This window comes from Corvus brachyrhynchos, unplaced genomic scaffold (assembly GCF_000691975.1).
Source record: "Corvus brachyrhynchos isolate BGI_N302 unplaced genomic scaffold, ASM69197v1 scaffold146, whole genome shotgun sequence".
Taxonomy (NCBI): Eukaryota; Metazoa; Chordata; class Aves; order Passeriformes; family Corvidae; genus Corvus; species Corvus brachyrhynchos.
Window position 1 is genome coordinate 1,640,360 of NW_008238960.1, and position 19,597 is coordinate 1,659,956.

The 19,597-nt window shown below is 36.7% G+C and overlaps 1 protein-coding gene across 2 annotated transcripts in view; it reads right to left on the bottom strand.

The window, feature by feature from the left end:
* Positions 1-5,407: 5,407 nt before the first annotated feature.
* Positions 5,408-19,597, bottom strand: part of ATP9B (ATPase phospholipid transporting 9B (putative)) — a 145,915-nt gene continuing 131,725 nt past the window's right edge. Inside the window, exons 19-29 of one of the 2 annotated variants that reach the window (XM_008637125.2) lie at positions 18,947-19,045; positions 16,319-16,408; positions 15,716-15,860; positions 15,326-15,390; positions 14,792-14,947; positions 14,579-14,643; positions 13,290-13,398; positions 11,618-11,675; positions 10,732-10,935; positions 8,281-8,313; positions 7,323-7,476 (exon numbers count right to left, since the gene is read on the bottom strand). In XM_008637125.2, coding sequence (XP_008635347.1) covers positions 7,340-7,476; positions 8,281-8,313; positions 10,732-10,935; positions 11,618-11,675; positions 13,290-13,398; positions 14,579-14,643; positions 14,792-14,947; positions 15,326-15,390; positions 15,716-15,860; positions 16,319-16,408; positions 18,947-19,045 — 1,161 coding nt within the window. In that variant the 3' untranslated portion in view covers positions 7,323-7,339. Of the gene's footprint in view, positions 7,477-8,280; positions 8,314-10,731; positions 10,936-11,617; positions 11,676-13,289; positions 13,399-14,578; positions 14,644-14,791; positions 14,948-15,325; positions 15,391-15,715; positions 15,861-16,318; positions 16,409-18,946; positions 19,046-19,597 lie in introns of both variants that reach the window. The other variant, XM_017738617.1, reaches the window with a different exon arrangement.

A 19,597-nucleotide genomic window follows, 5' to 3' on the forward strand; every position in this document is an offset into this window, starting at 1 on the left:
CAAATGATCAAAACACAAACAGGATGGTTTGCAGGAAGAGCAAGGAAGACCTCCTGATATCGCCAGGTGATGCCAAGTGACTTGCTATGAGCGCAGGGTCAAAGCAGCACGTTGTGCGTAGGGGCTGGCTGTGCCTGCACACCGAGCACTGGGTGGCACAGGGCGGCACAGGGCCAGACACACAGCACCGTGGACTTGGCTCAGGGCTCCTGCAAGGTAGCTGCAAGCAGCCTTCGGATCTTTGTCCATAGGGCTGGGAGGTGGAAGCTGCAGAGGGCTGCACGGATCCTGCCACATGGCACAGTCTGGATGTTCCATTGCACTGTCCAGTGTAGCACAGGGTGGAGGGGTGACTGTTTTTGTTGGGCCTCAGGCAAAATGAAGTTTCCCCCATGCTTTCATTTTCTCCCCCTGCCTTTTGCCTCTGAAGGCATTTCCAGTGTCTGACCAGAACATGTGAAGTTCTGCACTTTCGGACATCTGTGCGCCATGCCCTGAGGTAGCTGCCTCGGGCAGTCTTTGCTGTAAGAAACCTTTCCTTGTTTCTCCAGCAGTGAACTTCATCACTCACAGTGATGATATGTCTGAACTGGCAGAGTGAGTTACCTGCATGTCAAGAAGAAAGACTCCTGTGCTGCTGCGTACCAGATCAGTGACTGCGGCTGGCTCTGTGTTACAGCTGAGCTATAACCTTGTTCTCCCTCCTCACCTGCCATCTCCAAGTAATTGCTTTTGGACAGATGGCAAGCTGGCAGCGTGGTTATGTGACTGCAGCTTGGTTTCTTCCCACTCTCCCCAAATCTGCTTCAGGTATACAAAGAGAGCTTATTTTTCTCCTCCCTGCTTCCCTTCCAGCACTACAAACCAGTTTACACAGAAGTCAGTTGTTTCAACAACTGGAGAACTGCTCAGGCTGGGGACTACTTTCACTAGTGTTTCCCAGTATTCCAGTGGGCACAGCTGGACCAAAGCAGAGGTACCTTGCTATGGTTGCCGTTATCAGGGTAACATGACAATGCAAGTGCAGTGCGACAGCCCATCCTGGCCATTCCTGGTCAGGAAAAATCAAATCTCTTCTAAAGCAAGCAGGGCCAGACTGATGTCCGAGCTAGGCAGAAATGCACGGCATTTTGACTGTCTGGAATTGTTTCTTTCAGGCAGGTGTTCCCAAGACGGGTTGTTAAAAACATGATTTCTTTCAGTAGTTCCAGGCATTCAGGTGTGACTCTCACTTTAAAAGGCTTATTTTCTTTAAATGTTTTTGTTTTTTGTTCTTTGTTTTTTTTCAAATAAGATTTGCCATGTAGGTTTATTGTTTGGGGTTTTTTCTCTGAAGTCTGCACAAGTTAAGGGCATCTAAAACCTAAGTTGCTGTGAGCAGCAGATTTTTCCTTCCACCTCTTATTTAATAGAATCATACAATAATTGTAAATTAAAGCACTTCAAAATTCTTAAATCTTAAATCTTGGCATCCTTCACTATAACATCCAATTTCTGAGCAAACAGAGATATCCTCATATGTTGCTTTCAACTTTCAACCCTCCATGTATAATGTATAATACCAGAAAATTATGCAAAAGGACCTACCAGAATTAAAACCAGCCATGCACGGGTAGGAAGGTAATGTGAAGGCCTCCAAGTAGGATATTTAAAAAATCAGATTAATAATTCAGTAACTTGAAATATTTTACTGTTTTCTCACATGAAGATCATGCAAGAAATTGAAAGGCAACTATAAGGAAGTCAAAACCACTACAGCCACAGGGTAAAAGTTTCAAAGCCATTAAATTTTGTTTCCCTTCACCTCCTTCCTAGAATTTGATAAAATTGTATGTGCACAGGTTTGTTGTATTTATTTATTTTCAATCACAGATTGTCCACAATTGCTTTAGTTGTATTTGGATAAGTGTAAGTATGTACTAGACCACGTCTGTGTCACCTGTCCTGCTCATGACACTCACATGGAAAATTACCTTCTACAACTGGGATAAACTCCGTTCAGCTGGGATTGAGATAACCAACAGACATATTCAAGTGACTGTCATAGAAGAGTCAGTACCCTGATTAAGGGAGAAGTACTCAGGGAAGCAGAAACTGTGGGAGGAAGTGCCTATGTAGCTGTGTTCCTGCACATCCATTTGGAATTCAATGGCAAGAGGAGGCAGCAACCAGCAATTACACACAGGGGAAACAACAGCTCATCTTCCTCTATTGAGCACATGCAGCATAGAGCTTTTCCCCAAGGGAGCATCTTGACTGAGAATTCCCAGATCTCTCCTTCAAGTAGGCAATAGATAATTGCAATAAATACAAAACATATGTACATACACTTAGCCCTTACAGGTCTGCTCATCCATTAACAACCCCTAGCCTTCCAGCCAGGAATTCATTTTCAACAGACTTTTGAAGTAGTTATCTATAATTTGCTTCCACACAACGTGTGTTTACTTTGCAAAATCAAATTCATGCTTAGAACTCGGAGCAAAACACAGAGGGCCCATGGAAAAAACTAGATGTGTATATTACAGAGAAACAATGGAAAGCAGCTCTACAAATAAGAATTACAATGGTCTATTTTGTGTACTGCTTGCTTAAAGCTACATGATCATTATAACCAAAGCTCTTTTTATTCTTAGCAGTTTTGTCAAGAGCAGAGGAAATAAAGATAGTTTACTGCCAGAAGAATAAAGCTAGGCACATAAATACTTATCATGCATCACAGCTATAGAACACAGTATCTCCACAGAGCAGATGATGATCTTTCTCATAGCTCAGTAATGCATAAAGGCTAAATTCCAAAGGCAAAATTCCTCAAGCCTGCTTTTTTTGAGCAATTTAGAGGTTTACTATTGCCGATTACCATCTCACATTGAAAGCGTGCTGGAGGAGAGGAGGAGACTACAATCAGGAGAAACTGCAGCTGCAGTTCTGCTAAAACCTGGTCAGGGGTGGAAGAATAGAGCAGAATTTGTCAACTCCACTGCAGAGCGCGCTCTCATTATTCTGTTCGTGGCATTCAGTTTTCACCACCTCTGCTGTAAAATATTTTGATCAAAACTATGGTTTTGGTCGATGAAGTAGTGAATAGGTCTTTCAGTGCAATTGCCTATTTGAAGTGGATTTTGTTGGCAATTGGCTGAGCAAATTCCCACTTGCAATAACAGCTGTGAACCCTGCTGAGGGCATCTGTTGGGTAGTTAATACTTGTTGGGAAGTATCTCGCTTTAAGTGTGTTTTGTTTACAAAAGAAATTCCTACGCTTTTTAACACAGTGTTAAAGACATTGTGCCTCCTGTTTATTTACATATAATGTTCGATCCGTGTTGTCTTTGTTCACTTGTACTGATTTTCCTCCCTACGGGGGGCTAACATATCGAAGGGCTTTTTTGATTGCCTTCAAGTTTCAATTGAGTTATAATAATAAAAGCCTAGATACAGAAAGGTTATTCAATTAAGTATTATAAGAGACTGCTGACCCAATTTTTTCCTTTCTAGCCAGAAAAAATAAGGAGAAACTCCATGGAAGGTAAAATTGAAATGGATGTCAGTGTAAGCAGGACTTACAAGAACAGTTTCTGCATCAGTGGCAAGAGCAGGACAGCCTGATCTCCTTCTGTGGCTGTCATTTTTTAAGGAGAACTGTCCATCCAGAGCCCACATACTCTGCAATAAAATCCTTTGCCCTGGAGGAGTTGTTGGAGCCACATTAATAGCACTGGGCATGTGAAGGGATGCAAGTGTGAAACAGATGTAAGCCTCTTTCGTATTACTTTGCTGATATAAAACCCAGGAATAGGCAGCTCTGCAAAAGCAGGAAAAGGGGTCACAATGGGTACCTCTGTTAACGGCCCACCTCCAAAGCCTCTAGGGAAGTCTATACTGCCACTTGTACAGTGAGCCACCAGCTCACCAGCACTCATGAATATGCAACCCAGGGTGGATCAGGCTCCAACAGTTCCAGCCTCCAGTGATGAAGGAACCCTCCAGTGTACCCTATAAGAGCAATATCTAGGGAAATCACCTCCTCTTCATCTACAGAAGCTGATCCTCATGACAAGCAGCTGTTTAACTGCGTAAGTGGCTATCAAAATTCTTGCTTAAATACCTACAGAAATGCTGTCTGGTTTAAAAAGATTCCCAACTGCAGAGCTCCATCTTTCATACATGTTTTAAATGGAGACTGAAGAAAAGTTTCAGCTCACACTCTTGCAGATGGAAGGTAAGACATTTGTAATACAGGCTTGCTCAAGTGGAAGCAGCTCATCAAGACAACAAACACTTCCAGTGTATATACAAAAGCAATGGCACATTTTTTTTACTTTGAAAGTTTAGGGAGAAAACAGGAGAATTAGGTTAGGAGTAAACAGCTGAATTCTGATTGCATGAGTCAGCAAGCTCAGTTTGAACATAAAAACATTGGTGTAAACACTCACATTCATGGACGAGTGCTACAGATTTAATGTTAGGTATGCAAGGATTTAATTTATCTTCCATTTGCAAACTAATACCTTGTGTAGCAAAATGCTTTCCAGTGGTTACAAGAACACATAATTTTGGAATAGCATCAGAAAAAACTAAGAAAATTACCAGTACTCTCTTTTTTTGCAGGATCTCTCCTTTCCCTCTTTTCTTCCATCAAACTACATTGGAAATCTAGGTGTTCAGCTCATGTGCTTGTTAAACATGGTCCACATACTGTTATGTAAGTTACTTTGGTGAAGATGTATTTCCTGTTCACACCTTGCTCCTCCATTCTGTCCCAGTCCTGAAATTGTTTTCCAAATATGTTTTCAGAGAGACATGATTACCATTTCAGAAATACGTGTCTGACATAAGAGCTCACAAAGTAAACATTTGTTTAATACCAAATAAATCTAAGGTCCTTCTGGGTGTAACTTGCAGAGCCAAGGCCTAAATCTGTTTATGTAAGCTGAACCTCAAAAGCAAGGTAAGTCACTTGAATCAGGCTTCCACAATCCTTAAAATAAATGTGAGCTGAAACTGGACCTTTGCTGTATATTGGAAATATTAAGGAAGCAGGACTTTAGAGAACTGACTCCACTTTTGAAAGGCTTATAGCTGTGCACAGAACCTATACTTTTGCCATCACACTAACCTTAAGAGTTTTAATGCTGGGAATTAATATACCTACCCTTAAGTTCTGTACCCATGGGTATGATTGTGTCTCATACAGCTGTATTACAGTAACACTATCGCTTTCATGCTGTTAATTCAATTTCTGTTTTTTTCCTCACTTTCTGCCTAATGTCACAGATGTTATGTATAGACGAAAGACAACCAACTCTGAGCTTTTGCTTATCTCCTGGATCTTATGCATATGGTTGTGAGCCCACAGTGTGTACGACAAAAAAGTCTGAAGAAAATGCCACCAACATTTCAGAATAACTGCACACTGGTGACTTTTCTTAATTGTTTGAAAGTAATTACCACTTATTGGGGAAACCAGAAAACTAAAGCAAATCAGTGACAAAAATACCACAGAACTAAACTAAAAATGTAAATCAGGAGTATCCTGGCAAAACCACACCAAATGCAGAAAGGCTCTGCTAATATGCAAGAACAGTGACATCTTGTGGGGATTTACAGAAGCGAGTTCACAGAGGGACAGGGCAGTCTAGTCTGTGATGTCGGGTAATTAAAGGAAACTCTACTTCAGTAGTTTATTTAATACATGTACCACTAATATTTGGTAGAAATTAGGCTTTATTGCTTTTATAATGAGGAATGGAAATTAAAAAAAGCAGATAAATAGCTACTTAGAAAAACTTCGAAAACAAAAATTAATGGAGTGGGGTGGAGTCCAAAAAGCTCTGCAGCCGTTTCCTCTGCTCTCCCAGGAAGTAGTTACATTTATCACTTAAATATTACTCATCCAAAATAATAATGGCATAAGGGAAAAGAGACTAAACGAGGAACTATATTGTAAAGGCATACAGTCAAACATAAAAATGACATCCATATTAAGTGGTTTTTAAAAACACACACATAAATATTTAATAAAGAAAGCATGGATAGTTATGTTGTTCCTTTCCACTGATTAATAGACTATGCCAAATTCATTATATGTACTTCTTGAGAAAGCAAAGTTATATCACAATGGAAAATTAATATTTCCTACTTGCCAGTACAGTATGCAAGATCTGGACCCTTCAGATTGCATCAGAGTATTTGAGTTTCTGGAACAAATCTTCAGCTGCTATAAAGTGTCGTAACTCAGCCAAGATACTCAACTCTGACAGCTTACAAGCAAAAATGTTTTGATTTTTTTTTTTTTTGACAAGTTTGCACCCAAACAAAGTTATAAAAACATAACATTTACAACTTGGAAGATGACAGATTTTCCTACCATGATGTTCATGTGTTTCTCTTATTTTCTTTTACCTGAGTAACCTAAGTAAACAGATTACAAGGCAATTTAAACATATTAGCTAATACAAGGTTTACTGGACTTCTCATATATAGAAATGTACTTTGACACTATTTGCAGTTTTACAAATACAAAATGAATAAGAACTTTAAAACATATTTACTGAGCAGCCATGTTTTGATATCTGTACAGATCAATAAGTGCTGTGGAATTATGTACAGAATTTATAATTTAATTTTTAAACAGCTTTTGTGCAACCTGGCTGTAATGTGCATTTAAAGAACTGCTGTCAACATTACACATCTGTAATTTACTGGTGCCAGAAATGGAGAGCACAGAATAGGACAACAGCTCCTAAAATAATACTGTGCTACGCAGACATCAGTACATAATTCAAATAGTGCATATTAATCAATGTCCGATGAGGAATAATAGCTGCTAATACAGACACGGGCATTTACAGGTATTAGGTTTGTTATAGTAAGTATGGATGAATGAACTTTTCCATATATAAACATTAAAAGAAAGGGCTTGAATTAGGAAGTTATAGAATAATTAAAGAAGGAAATTTATGTAATAAATAACAAAATTTTCAATTTAACTTGCAGAAGATAAATGCAGTTGGAAAAAATCCTTTACAGTAGCAATGAAACCATTCAGAAGCATTGTCAAATCAAAGGTAATTCAGTTTTATTTTATAATCATAACAACTGAAAGAAAAAAACAACATGAAGAAAATTTAGTTTATCTCTGATAGTTGTTAGTGTACTTCTGTGTTATTGTATCTGTCAGATGTTTCCTCCTCTTTTTGTGCTCTATTCACGCTATCCCTTTTGATTTTTGATTTTTTTAAGTTTCTTTAGTCCAACAAAAATCCATTGACACTAAAGCACAGTGAATATGCAATCTGCAGACTGGTGTGAGTGAAAAACCATAGGAATATAATCACTTTTACGAGGTAAGCTTGGAGTAACTTGGAGGAGAGAACTTGCGCTTCAAGTACTTGAGAATGTAAAGTGGAAGACAGCTTACAACAGTGATTGCTGACACTTTCCACAGGAAGGTCACAGTTGTGATAAAGGCAACATCTGCAGAAACAAATAGGGAAAATAAGTAATGGGAGCCAGTAACATGGAAACTGGAACTTCCACAGTGCAAAGTCAATACAAGTCTCTTAATTGTTTGCTTATGCTATTGTCCAATTAAAAAAAAAAGGGCAATAAAGCAACAGAAAGTTAACCTCAACATTTTGCTTTTGCCAATTATTTTTTTTAGACAGGAATTTCAGAGTTCCTTTATGGTCCTTACACTGATTTGCAGCTAAATTATTTTTTAGGGGAAGCAGAATCTCGGTTTAAAAGCAAGATTCTCTCATAATAAAAAAAATAAGTCAGGTTATTTTTCTAATAGTAAGAATGATTTTTACCATAATACAAGTTCCCAACCAGAAATTTTGCTAGTTTGGATCTTTTATTCTGTATTGATTATTTTTCTCACAACATCTACGCTGAATGATTCTTAAAATCATAGAGATTAAATTAGAGGCCAAAAATTTAAAGGGAAAACAATGTAGTGATATTGCTACAAGCCACACTGAAAAGCTAATTGTTTATGACAAAAATTAACAAGAATGCTGGCACACTACCCTTGCTAATAATTTTTTTTGCCCCTATTTGTGATACTTGCAAATACTTACTTTTGCCCCTATTTGTCATACTTAGTTATCATGGAAAGATCCCAGAACTCAGGTAACCCCAAGAATTTTAAAAAAATTTTTTTCCATTATTTACAAATGCATATATTAAAGATTTTGCTACTCTTGAGTGAATCTTTAAAGATCAAAAAAACAAAAAGCCAACCCAAAACTTCCAGAAAAGTTAAACTTCACCTACCTAAGAAAGCTCCAAAAGACACTCTGCCTATACCTGTTTCACAAAGAGGGAAAATGAAAGGATAGATTTACAGAAAATACAAAAGTTATGTGAAAAAAACCCAAACAAACAGGTTAGCTACACAAAAAGGAAATGAAGAAGATGTTAGCAGCATTAACTGGATTAGTATTGCCTTTCACATGTCAATCAGATTATTTTAAGCAGCAATTAAATCAAAACACTTTGAAAACACAGAGATTTTATATTCGGTCATGTTTTAAGATTGTGAATATATTGGCACATTTCTTACATTTGACTTCAAGGTATAATTTACTGTATAAATAACTTGATCATGTGAATGAAAATTCACTTCAGAAAATGCAATAAAGAAATGCTTTACTGCTCCAACTTTCCTCATTAAAAATACTTTGCATATTAAATGTCAATGTATAAACTTGTTACGCAGTTTTAGCCTAAGCCTGCTTGGACATACTGAAAGCCCATGTAACCTATCATAGGCACCCTAAAAAGGCCACTGTGTGCAATTAACTCAGAAACATAAAAACTAATTTACTTTCATGAGTCAGACCTGTAGAACAGTATCAAATGCTTTTGCCTTTCTAATTTGAGTGCTATGTCATCATATAATTTCTTTGGAAGGAGATGATCCTTATAACATCACTGAAAAGAGTTTATTTGCCAATGAAGTCAAGAACTATTGGTCTGGATTACTGTTCCTCATCCACGGAAGTTGTTCTATACCTTGAACTGCAACCCATCACTTAAGTTTATGCTACATCACATACACAAAAAAAGCTCCCTCCCCCCAGTTATAATGCGACAAACTAAATAAGAGTCAAGCATTAAACAGAAGTGAGGCTAAGAGAAAGGCATTTTCTCAGATTAACTGGTGAATAACACACAGTAAAATACATCTTTACAAAATCTTATGAAATTGCAGCCTTTTTAGTACTCTCAAATACAAAAATATAAAGAAGTTAAGTCCCTGGGCTGCAAGAAGCCATGGACTAAGTTTCTGGGACTTGCCCAGCAAATACAGGAGCGCAGAGAGAAAAACACTCCTCTTCATGGAAAAGTTTGCAAGAAACAAACTCCCTGCAGTTTTTATACCTCTGTGAACATCATCTAAAAGTGTTTTTCACAGAACAGCACCAGAAAGGATGGAAGGACTGGCTGTCACCAGTACTACAGACTTTCAAAGGTGAAGCCCCAAGTTCTGCTTTATGATGTTCCTGGAAGTCTGGACTCAAGTGCAAGTACCTATATCTGTTCTTGCTTGTTCCTTTAATTTGTAATCTGACTGTGGAGATTCAAAAATTAGCCCAATAATCTCTATTTATGTGTCTGTGCATCAGTGTCAGAGAAAACAAAAGGATGCTCTGGCAAACCTGAAATCATGTACAATACAGGTACCAAGCCCAGCAGGGTTGTTTCTTCAGTAAAATTTGACTCCTGAGAAATCTGGGAAGTAACGGAACACTGGGACAGGCAGTGAAGCATTTACTGATTAAATAAATAATTACATAATGTACGTACACTACCCTAGCTTTTAACACCTGGGAAATGAGAGAGTGAAGGCAGAACTACACGTAACACTTAATTCTGCTATGTGAAATGACAACTGAAGAAGGGCAACTCCTTACTCATCAGCCCCTAAAAGGCAGAGAAGGAGTTGGATTCTGCTCCTTGTGAGGTATAATTAAAGCTGTTACGAATATTTCTGTAAGTTACATTTGTAAAATCACACAGAGATATTTTGTTTTTACTAAAGAGTAAGTTGATCCAAGAAGCAGTATGTATTATTTTGATGCTCAGATTCTTGACTGCTAAGATTTGCAGTTAAAATGCGTTCTTTCATCTTGTGAACTATAAACAATCAGAACCTTAAGATGCAGTATGGCATACCAAAACTTAAAGCAAAGCAAACTTAATACAAGCTTACTATAATTATGAAACAATGGTTCCTCTATAAGGTATCTTTCCTGCTAGGCTGCTGCCTCACTCTCCAACAATACTTCAGCAATTTTAGCCTCGTGAGTTAGATCTAATGAGGCCCACTTGGACTGGTGTTCAAAATAATGCACCAATTCAGGGGAAGATCCTGATTTTTTACAAATCATATCTATTTTCAATAGTGCAAATCTCCAAGCCAATTTAAGGTATGCAGTTTGGACTGTCAATATCAGACCAAGAAAAGGCACAAGTGGTTTGAGTAAAGTTTATCATCTAGATGAACCATACTAACAGGATAAAGATTGTTGAATTTTAGGAGAAAAGGGTAAGAGAATATTTTAACACAAAATTAATTAGGCCTGATTTGAACTCAGTTATATTTCTTACAAAGAAAGCTGCATTTCAAAACATCACCTATTCTTAATTGAAAAAAAAACCAGAAGAAAAAAACATAATTAAAAATATAAAACAGTTCTTTGCTAAAATGCTTTTACTCACCAAAGTATTCATTTAGAAATGCAAGAGAGGCCACATAGCAGCCAAGACTGAGGAATTCAGCCACCACCATTAACCAGTGCCATGTTCGTATGGTCAGTGCAACCATCAAGAGCTCAGTCAAGATCAGGGCAGTGAAGGAAATGGCAACGACGTGTACAAATTCGGATTCAAAAAGCAGCAGGGCTCCATACATCAGAATACCACCTGGGTAGGGTGAGAGGTGCACAAGGTTGGCAATACCCTCCACAGTAAAAGTTCATTGTACCAGTTTTTACAACTGCACACTGAACATTTGATTGCTTATTATGAAAATTTGCCCAGCATTTTTTTAATAACACTGATTTTTCTTAAAGAAGGATATTTACTGTACTTTGTACATGTGAAATAAGCCAACCAAAGTAAAGCCATACTGAAATAAAACTATTAGAAAATTAAACACCTTTTAGTGCAATATATCTGATGAACTCTTAATTAACCTCATTTTGTCAAGTGCTGCAAATAAATGAGATATTGTTGAAAGTGTAATTACTTTTAACTGATTACATAATTCAGATTTCTTCAACAGTACTTCTGTCATTCCATGAAAGAAAACTACTGTGTAAATACATGCAATGTGATAAGCACTCATTAAAATTTTTCTGGATTAGCATTTAATTAAAAACATGTCCTTTTTTAGGCGACATGCACCAATAAAAATACCAATCACACTGTGTTTTGAATAGCCTGGCACACTACAGGAATATCGATTTACGAGATAAACAGAAAGCAATATATATAACTGCTGATGAAATGTTCAGCTTTGGGAATTCAACCTGCAGCTGAAAAACAATATTGCTAATAGCAGACAAAAATTTCTCAGTTCAGCAAAATTAGTACTCTCTCCTACCTTGGTAAATACTGATTAAAACCCAGATGAGGAAGGTCTTAAATGACAAAGATCTTCCCTAAGGGAAACATGTGAGAGGACAGTTAAACACAACTTAAAAAAAAAAAAATCTACTCAGCTCATATATTTTTAATAGTTCATTGCTAGAGAGACATTTTACAAGTAAAATAAGCAGTATTTGAAGTGATAAAGTCTACAAAGCTTCTACTTGTTTTTATGATTCTTCATTACAAGCCTGTATAGAAATTGCACAAAGTCTAAATTTGGGACTAAGAAGTTGAGGCCTTAAACAGAAGAGACACTTTAGCTTGTAATGCTCTGGCTGGTTTTCAGAATGAAAAATGCAGTAGAATTCGTTTATTTTTTATTTGTGAAATGTAGTCTTCAAAACAACTACAGCATTATGTACCTACTGACCAAAACCTTAAGCAAATCTGCAGTTATTTACCAGTAACTTCTAAATGTTGGATAAACTGCCCATTTGCTTTCATAGAATAAATTTATGGCTACTGCAAATTTTCAGCAAGTAATTACTACCAAATAAATTTTAAATCTTTTGATTGTGACTGTTAGATTGAAACATACACAAAAATCAAAGAATAAATGCTGTATGTGCGATATAACTCTTGCATTCTGAGAGGGTACTGATGAAGTATGTTAGAACTGAAGAGTTGAATGGATACAGTTTTAAGGATAAAGTGGCAAACAAAGCAGCCATTTTGCCACAAAAGAAATGATCAATCTAGAACAGGCAAGAATCAGCACTTCTTCATTGCTGTAGCAAGTTCCAAGTTCGGTGAACATCTTTCCACAGGCAAGCTTACAACTCTGCTTAGCAGGTGAAGGTCAGGCTTTTTTAAGCTTAATCATGGATTGAAATCTCAAAAACTTTAAAGATTCTCAAGTGGAGAAAGAAACAACCAAGATCTTCAATAGAGGAAAGAGAATGATCCCAGACTAACGTAGCCAATAGCTAACTTAGTGCAACTAAAAAGACAAAGACTCGGAAGAATTTGGACATTCTCCAACTAGAGTCTGCTTCCGAACTTTTAGAAATCTCTTTGAAGAATCTACTATCCCTAAAATTGACTGTCTGCTTCTGCCTTGGATCACAACTTTCCTAGCTGATAGCTAAGGATGAAGAAGTGCTTTTCAAAAAATTTATTAAAACAGAATATTGAGATTTTTCACTTTTGTAGGTGACAAAATTATAAACTTTGATTGTTTGCAAGAATGTGCAAACACACAGAAAGCAGTATCTATGGATGACTGAGTTCAGATATATCAGCTATAAATATTTGTTATTTAAAAGAAGACAGTTTTTGGAGACATCAGCAGTAATTTCTGCATGTTAGGAAAAAATAAATCCAGAAATTCATCTACCAATTAAAAAGGAAAAATAAGCTGTTTGGGGCCAGAGTCAAGGCTGCTTTATCAACGTATCTTCAGGTTTGAATTATTTCAGTACAACCAGTGGTGACTGAACAAACATATTAATAAAAACAATTGAAATGTTTGGTACTGTGGATTATTCTAATAGTACAGAAGCTGGCAATAGTTGTGCAATCTGTCTTGCTTGGAATACTTTAAGAAAATGGTTATAAGAATTCCCAGTTTTGCACACTGGAGATTTCAGCATTTGCTTGTAGCTGACCACTGAGGACATTCATACCTTTGTGAGATCCTTATAAAGTTCTGGATATAGCAATGCCATTTCTGGCTTCACATCTTGATCCAATACTAGAGAGAAGACTGGAAACATAGTATATATGGTTGCATACCTAGGTGAAAGGAAAGAACACACATTAACACTTTTGCATGATATAATTTTAAACCGATCTACTGAATTCAAGTATTCTTTTTATGTAAGTGGAATTAAACTGGTTCTTTTTCCCAGTCCTTAGGCAGCTTACCAATACAGCTTTCACATGCAACCTGCTCTTGTGGTTCTGAGAGCTGTCAGCTTTGAGAAGTTTCAGAGGTCTTATACACTCAAAACCAACATTTCTTTCTTCTATCACCCAAGCTTATCACCTGTTACCATACTCCCTGTGCACTTGCACTTTGGACAACCAGTCCGAAGACCTGACTTTTAAATTCATCTACAGATGGATGCATGAAAACTGAAGAAAAAAAAGACAACATGGAGGAGGTAGATGGATGAATAAGAGTCTTAACAGCTCTGTAAGTGGCTTTGGATTTTATTGCATGCATGCCAGATACATACTTTGTTATGTAGTTCCCTGGAACTCAGCACAACTATTCGCAAACATTTTAGAGAAGTCTACTGATTGCCTCTGCAAAGTCTGGTGTAATCAGACTATGGTTTGACTAAGATTTAAGTTACTGTCGATTTGTTATTGTTTACAAAGAGAATCAAAAGAAGCTCTTAGGTCAGTAGGGACAGAGAACAGGGACAAACATGAACATCTGCACAGCTCTCAGCTGTGTAACTTGGGAAACCATATTAAAAAAGCAGCTGCCGCAATATGACCAAGGTGCTCCTACAATGCTGGACATATTCACGTGACTGGAAATCTGTGTGGCAGAACTGGGTAGCACACTCTCAGAGGAAATTTCATAGTAGCTTCAGCTCCATTTTTAACATAAAAACCTGTGATTCTCACTGAGGTTCAATCTGTACATAAATCTGTGTGACAGCTGAAGCTGGTCTGTGAGATTCTCTTTATTGTTTTCACCCCATATGTGCAAAGGTTCTATGGTATCTTCTTCTAAGGCTATGCAGATCCCTCTCTCCAGAGAACTGATAATGAGACTTCTCCCCTCATATAGTGCATACCCAACCTAGTGTGACTTTTCTTTGTACACTCATCCCAGGTTTTGACAGTGCACCCATGATAAATGTATGGAAAATGTGGATGACACCACACCCGTGGTGTTATTTAAACAGTTAGCTTGCTGTACTTATTACCAGATATCGTAACTGTTGCTTTGACTTACCCTACCATTAGGAATCCTTGGTACAAGGGAACAGATGCAAAATAGAAGACTGATGAAAATACAGCCTACAAAAAGCAGATAATTAATTATTTAATATAATTCTATATACAAAACAATATAGAAAAAATAACAGTACTGGTTAATTAAGATTTTGTGACATTTCGAAGACAGGCATAGTGATTTCAACTATTCAGAAAACAAAGTTTTAAATACCTGCATAGTTGAAATAATAAGGCCTCGGTGCATGACAAATTGACCAAGTGCTGCTGATCTTTTGTAACTGTTTCGTCCGTGTACCATCAGCAGCCTACCTATGTGTTTAAACTGTGTGATAGAAAAGTCAGCTGCTAGAGAAGCTTGTTTTCCCTCCTAGAAAAAAAAGAAAAATATTTCAAGTATGAAGCCCAGTGTAAAAGATGTGTATCAAGTTTCAAAATTCTAAACAATAATTAATTTTAAAAGATAAGTTTGTTCCTGCTTTGAAAATTAACCCTGCAATGAGACATGACAATTTTTTGTGCATATTCTACAACACAGTGGGCTGTAACAAGTAAGTTTAATTGCTTCTCCTACTTCTTCCACGTAATGCTACACAGAAATAACTATGTTTTTTTCTGCTTTTAAAAAGATAAAGCAGAAGACATAGAAGTAAAAACACTAAAGATTAAGCATTCTTATAATCTTGCAGAATATTTTAATTAGAAAACACATTAGACACATATTTCACAATGAAACTGTTAACATTACCTTGCCTTCAATTCCAATTCCACAGTCTGCTGCTTGGATCATGCTGACATCATTTCCTCCATCACCTGGAAAATGTCACTGCAATATTCAGTTCTTCAGAGGTTTTATTCTCCTGGCCTTACAGTACTTGAGAAACCTCTTACATACCTTTAAATTCTTATAATTAATCTATGACTTATGATTAATTACTTCAGTAATCAAAACTTTTTCCTGCAGAATAGAGAAAATAACCACACCTTTCTCATGGAATGGCATTTTGTGCCACAACTACAGAATACCTGGCTGTTGGTAAAGAATTCCCTCTGGTTTTGTTTCAGCTGTTTCTCTGTGGTGCCACCTGCTGATTACATTTATTACAGATTTTACTACGAGGATTGTGCCAAGAGTTACCTATTGCACACGTGCGTTTCCCGGTGTGGTGCTGTAACAGTTTCACAATGTGGGCTTTCTGGGTGGGAGAACATCGGCAGCACACTACAGCAGGACACTGACAAGCCAGCTCTACAAATTCATGCTCATAATACTTCAGACAAACCTGAGGGAAAAATTTGGATTTATTTACAATAAAATATTACTACATGTAGCTCAACACAAAAAGACAGTATAAAGATTTTTTTTTTAGGAAGTTTTCCATGTACAACATCCAACTGGCAGAAAAAAAGAAAGCCAGATTCTCCTGACTGTGGCTTTATTATTTTTAAAATCAAAGAGAATGTCAGTTTGAGTGCCAACATGCTTTGAGGTTGAGAGAATAGACAGTACTAAAGCATGCTGTATACAAATTCTGTTCTGTTACTGTACAGAAGACTAGAAACCCAGCAACGTATGCCCATCTAGAACATATATCATCTATTTGGCACTCAGATAAGCAAAAGCATCTCTAAGGACAATTTAAAAGTATGGAAAAATACTCAAAAAAAGAGCGTAAAGATGCTGATACATAACTTTCTGACCATAAGCATATAAATAATTTGACAGAAACCAAGTTTTTACCTCAAGTGAGTCCCCAGATATCACCAAGGCACAGTCATGCTTCCTCCTAAAAGCATTTAGTTCTAAGTGAGCCTCTCCTCGAGTGGCAACCTTCAATAAAAAACACTCAATTAAAAGATTTTGTTATCTTTAAAAAAAAACACCTGCCTAAACAAATCAGGTTTTGAGAACTCATACCCAAAAACCTTGGTTTAAGTGTTTTATCCCACTGCAAGTCCAATACCCCTGGAATTTTACTATAAATGTCAAATCTTATGGAGTGAAAAAATATTCCTCAAACAAGGAAAATCTATGTAGTCAGCTTAAGTGGCTCCTCATGAAAGTTCACAAGGGCTAAAATAGTAATGAATTAATGACATTAAAATACCTGAATTTTGAGCTGGCCTGAGTCTTTTCATCCTGGGAGGGCTACAGAAAAATAGAAAAATTTCCCAAGCAAACCTCTTTTTTTTTTTGTTTATTAACCAGTAAAATATGTTCTTAGAATAACATAAAGTGTTCCTATTAATTGTTCCTTCAGTTTGGGTAACCAGGCAAAGATTTCAAACGGCACATAAAGATGCTCATTAGTACTAATCCTTTTGGATCTTACATGACTCTGAAGGCAAGATCAAGTGGCATAATATGAAAGAATTACATCATAGATTTTTTTTTATTTACATAATTGTTTCAGAAAGGCCCAGCTGTGAAATGCAAAAAACAGTCAAATGTTACCAAATGGATTTTGGAAGGTTTTGAGCTACGAACAGAACATGAAAAATTGAAATTATAACCAGATATTCAGGAGACTGGCAGGTTTGGGGTGTGGTGGGTTTTTTTTTCCTGTCGTTGTTTTGGTGGTGGGTTTTTGTTTGTTTGATTTGTTTTGTTTTTGATTTGGTTTTTCATTTTGTTTTTTTTTCCCCAATAAATATCAATGTATTTTAGAGCTATCATGCTAGACAAAGTTCCAAGCATAGAATAAGACACAAGCTCTGATTACACTTTTAATTTTGTCTCTGTCAACAGTTTGATTAAATAACTTTTATGATATATCAATCTTAACTACACTGAATGTGAAGTTTTGTACTTGACCCACTACTACCCAGTCAGATGCAGTTCAAAGAACCTTTCTCCTCTAGATGGGCTCTACTACCCATAAAATTTGAGTTACATTAAAAAGCCCTGCAAAAAGAAAAACTCATACACATGCCCCAATTCAGATTTTTTTTCCTTCTTTCCCACAATTAAGCATGTAAAGAGAAAGCTCCTTGTCTGGCAGCTGTTAGGAGCACCAGACTGTGTTGGCCCAGTACAATCTTTCTGCATTGCAGGGATGAAGAGATGTCAGCACTTGTGCACACTGATGAGCAGTAATGGTCCTGTCCTACATTTCACCTAACAGAATGCTTTTTTTTTTTTTTTTTTTTTAATTTGTAAATACCTCCAGAATTACAAACTGAAGAAGCGAAGACTTCTAAGAATAAACAATTTTGTTAAAAACAATATACAACTTTTTGGAAAGAGAGTAGCAAAAAGTTTTTTCTTCCTAATTTATAACTAAAATAGAAGTGTTATAGTGCTTGATAATTTCTTTCATTAATTCAGTAGTAATTTCTTAGCAGCAAGTACAGCCACAGAAATAATTCTGTATAAATGCATTTTCTAACTAATTTAAAACTTTGTGTATGCTAAGTTAACACAGTTTTATGCTGATCTCTTATTACCAGTCAAGGTAATGAAAATAAAAATCTGACTCAACTAAATACATTTTGTCCAGGAAGACTTAATTTGTGGTGTTACAACATGGAAAGGTCAACAAAAATTGATCTGAAGTTTTATCAGAAGCATTAATAATTTAATTGCAAATAGTAGTCTGCAGGGCCTAATTTGCCATTCTGACTCTTCAGAAGAAAATACATTTACATGTAAATTATATTCATATAATTATTTCTGTAGGTGCAGGTGGTTCATTTAGAACAAACAGACGCATTATGTCTTATCATGCAGCATCAATCAATGTCTGGAAAATCTATTTTTGTTTGGCTTCAGTCAAGTTGATGCTACACAAATAAAATGTATAGAAGAAGATTCAGTTTACTTCTAACGATTACTTAAACAGTGTGTTGGTAAAATGCACACATATATAATGACATGAACAAGAATTTCTCATACCAACTTGAACTATGTCTACACAGAGGACATTCACACTTTCATTCAGGATTAATTCTGCTTGAGTGTAAAGAGTTCTATCAATGAAAGTGTTAAAACAAGCAAGAATGACATTCAGACAGCCTAAATGCATGGACAGCACCTCACCTCCCACAGACCCCTCTCCATCATTATTTAGAGGTATCTTGCTATGTCTGTTATGAAGGGTGTAAAATGCATGTTGAACCTGAGTCACCCAAACATGGCTACAAACATTTCTGCAGCACATTAACAACTCTAGAAGCCAACACCCTTAAAGGCTTTGTAATTCTACAGCCTCGAATAACAACCTAAGTACTACTCTCTTGACCATTATTATGACACTCAGTACAATAACCCAACAATTTTCAACAACCAGCCAACTACTAATGAAATACAGCAACACTGCTATTAGCTGCTCTTTGATGAACCAACAAAAAAAGTTGGAACTATACTTACAGGTCTGAAAATGTGAATATCTTGATTTCTAGACACTAAGTGAGAACTTTTTGCAATGCAAGTTGCTGTCTCCAGTTTATCTCCTGTTAACATCCATATCTGCAAAATAATATAAGAGTTTACTCCTTTGGATATTAGCACGTCTGTTCTCCAAATCTAAATGACATCTCTCTCCCAACTTTTCTCTAGCACTTTTTTGGATTAGATTATCCAAGAAAATATACTGATATGTGCATTTTTAAGTAAAATCAACAAACAGTTTTTACTGCAATAGTATGCAAAGCAGAAAAGAACTGTCTTTACTTTGGGCAGCTCCATTCCCCTTCCCTTCTCACAAGGGCCAATGTCTCAGTGTATGTGAAGACAAAGTGAAGCTCAGGGGAAGCATAAAATCCTTTCCCTGTGGCTCTGAGACTACGCTGATCAGAAAAGTGAGGATGCAGATGACATTTGTCAGCAAAATGATGTGACATAATAATCTGTGACCCTGGTGATAATCTCAGAAAGCAGCAGCCAAGCCATGACACAGCAAATATTGGAGGATGAGCTACAGTCCCAACACTGTGAAGAGATCCTGCCCACTGACCATGCAGCACTGAGAAGGCAGTAAAGTTTAAGGGGGTAAAGTTGTTATGTTCTTAAAGTGTGACA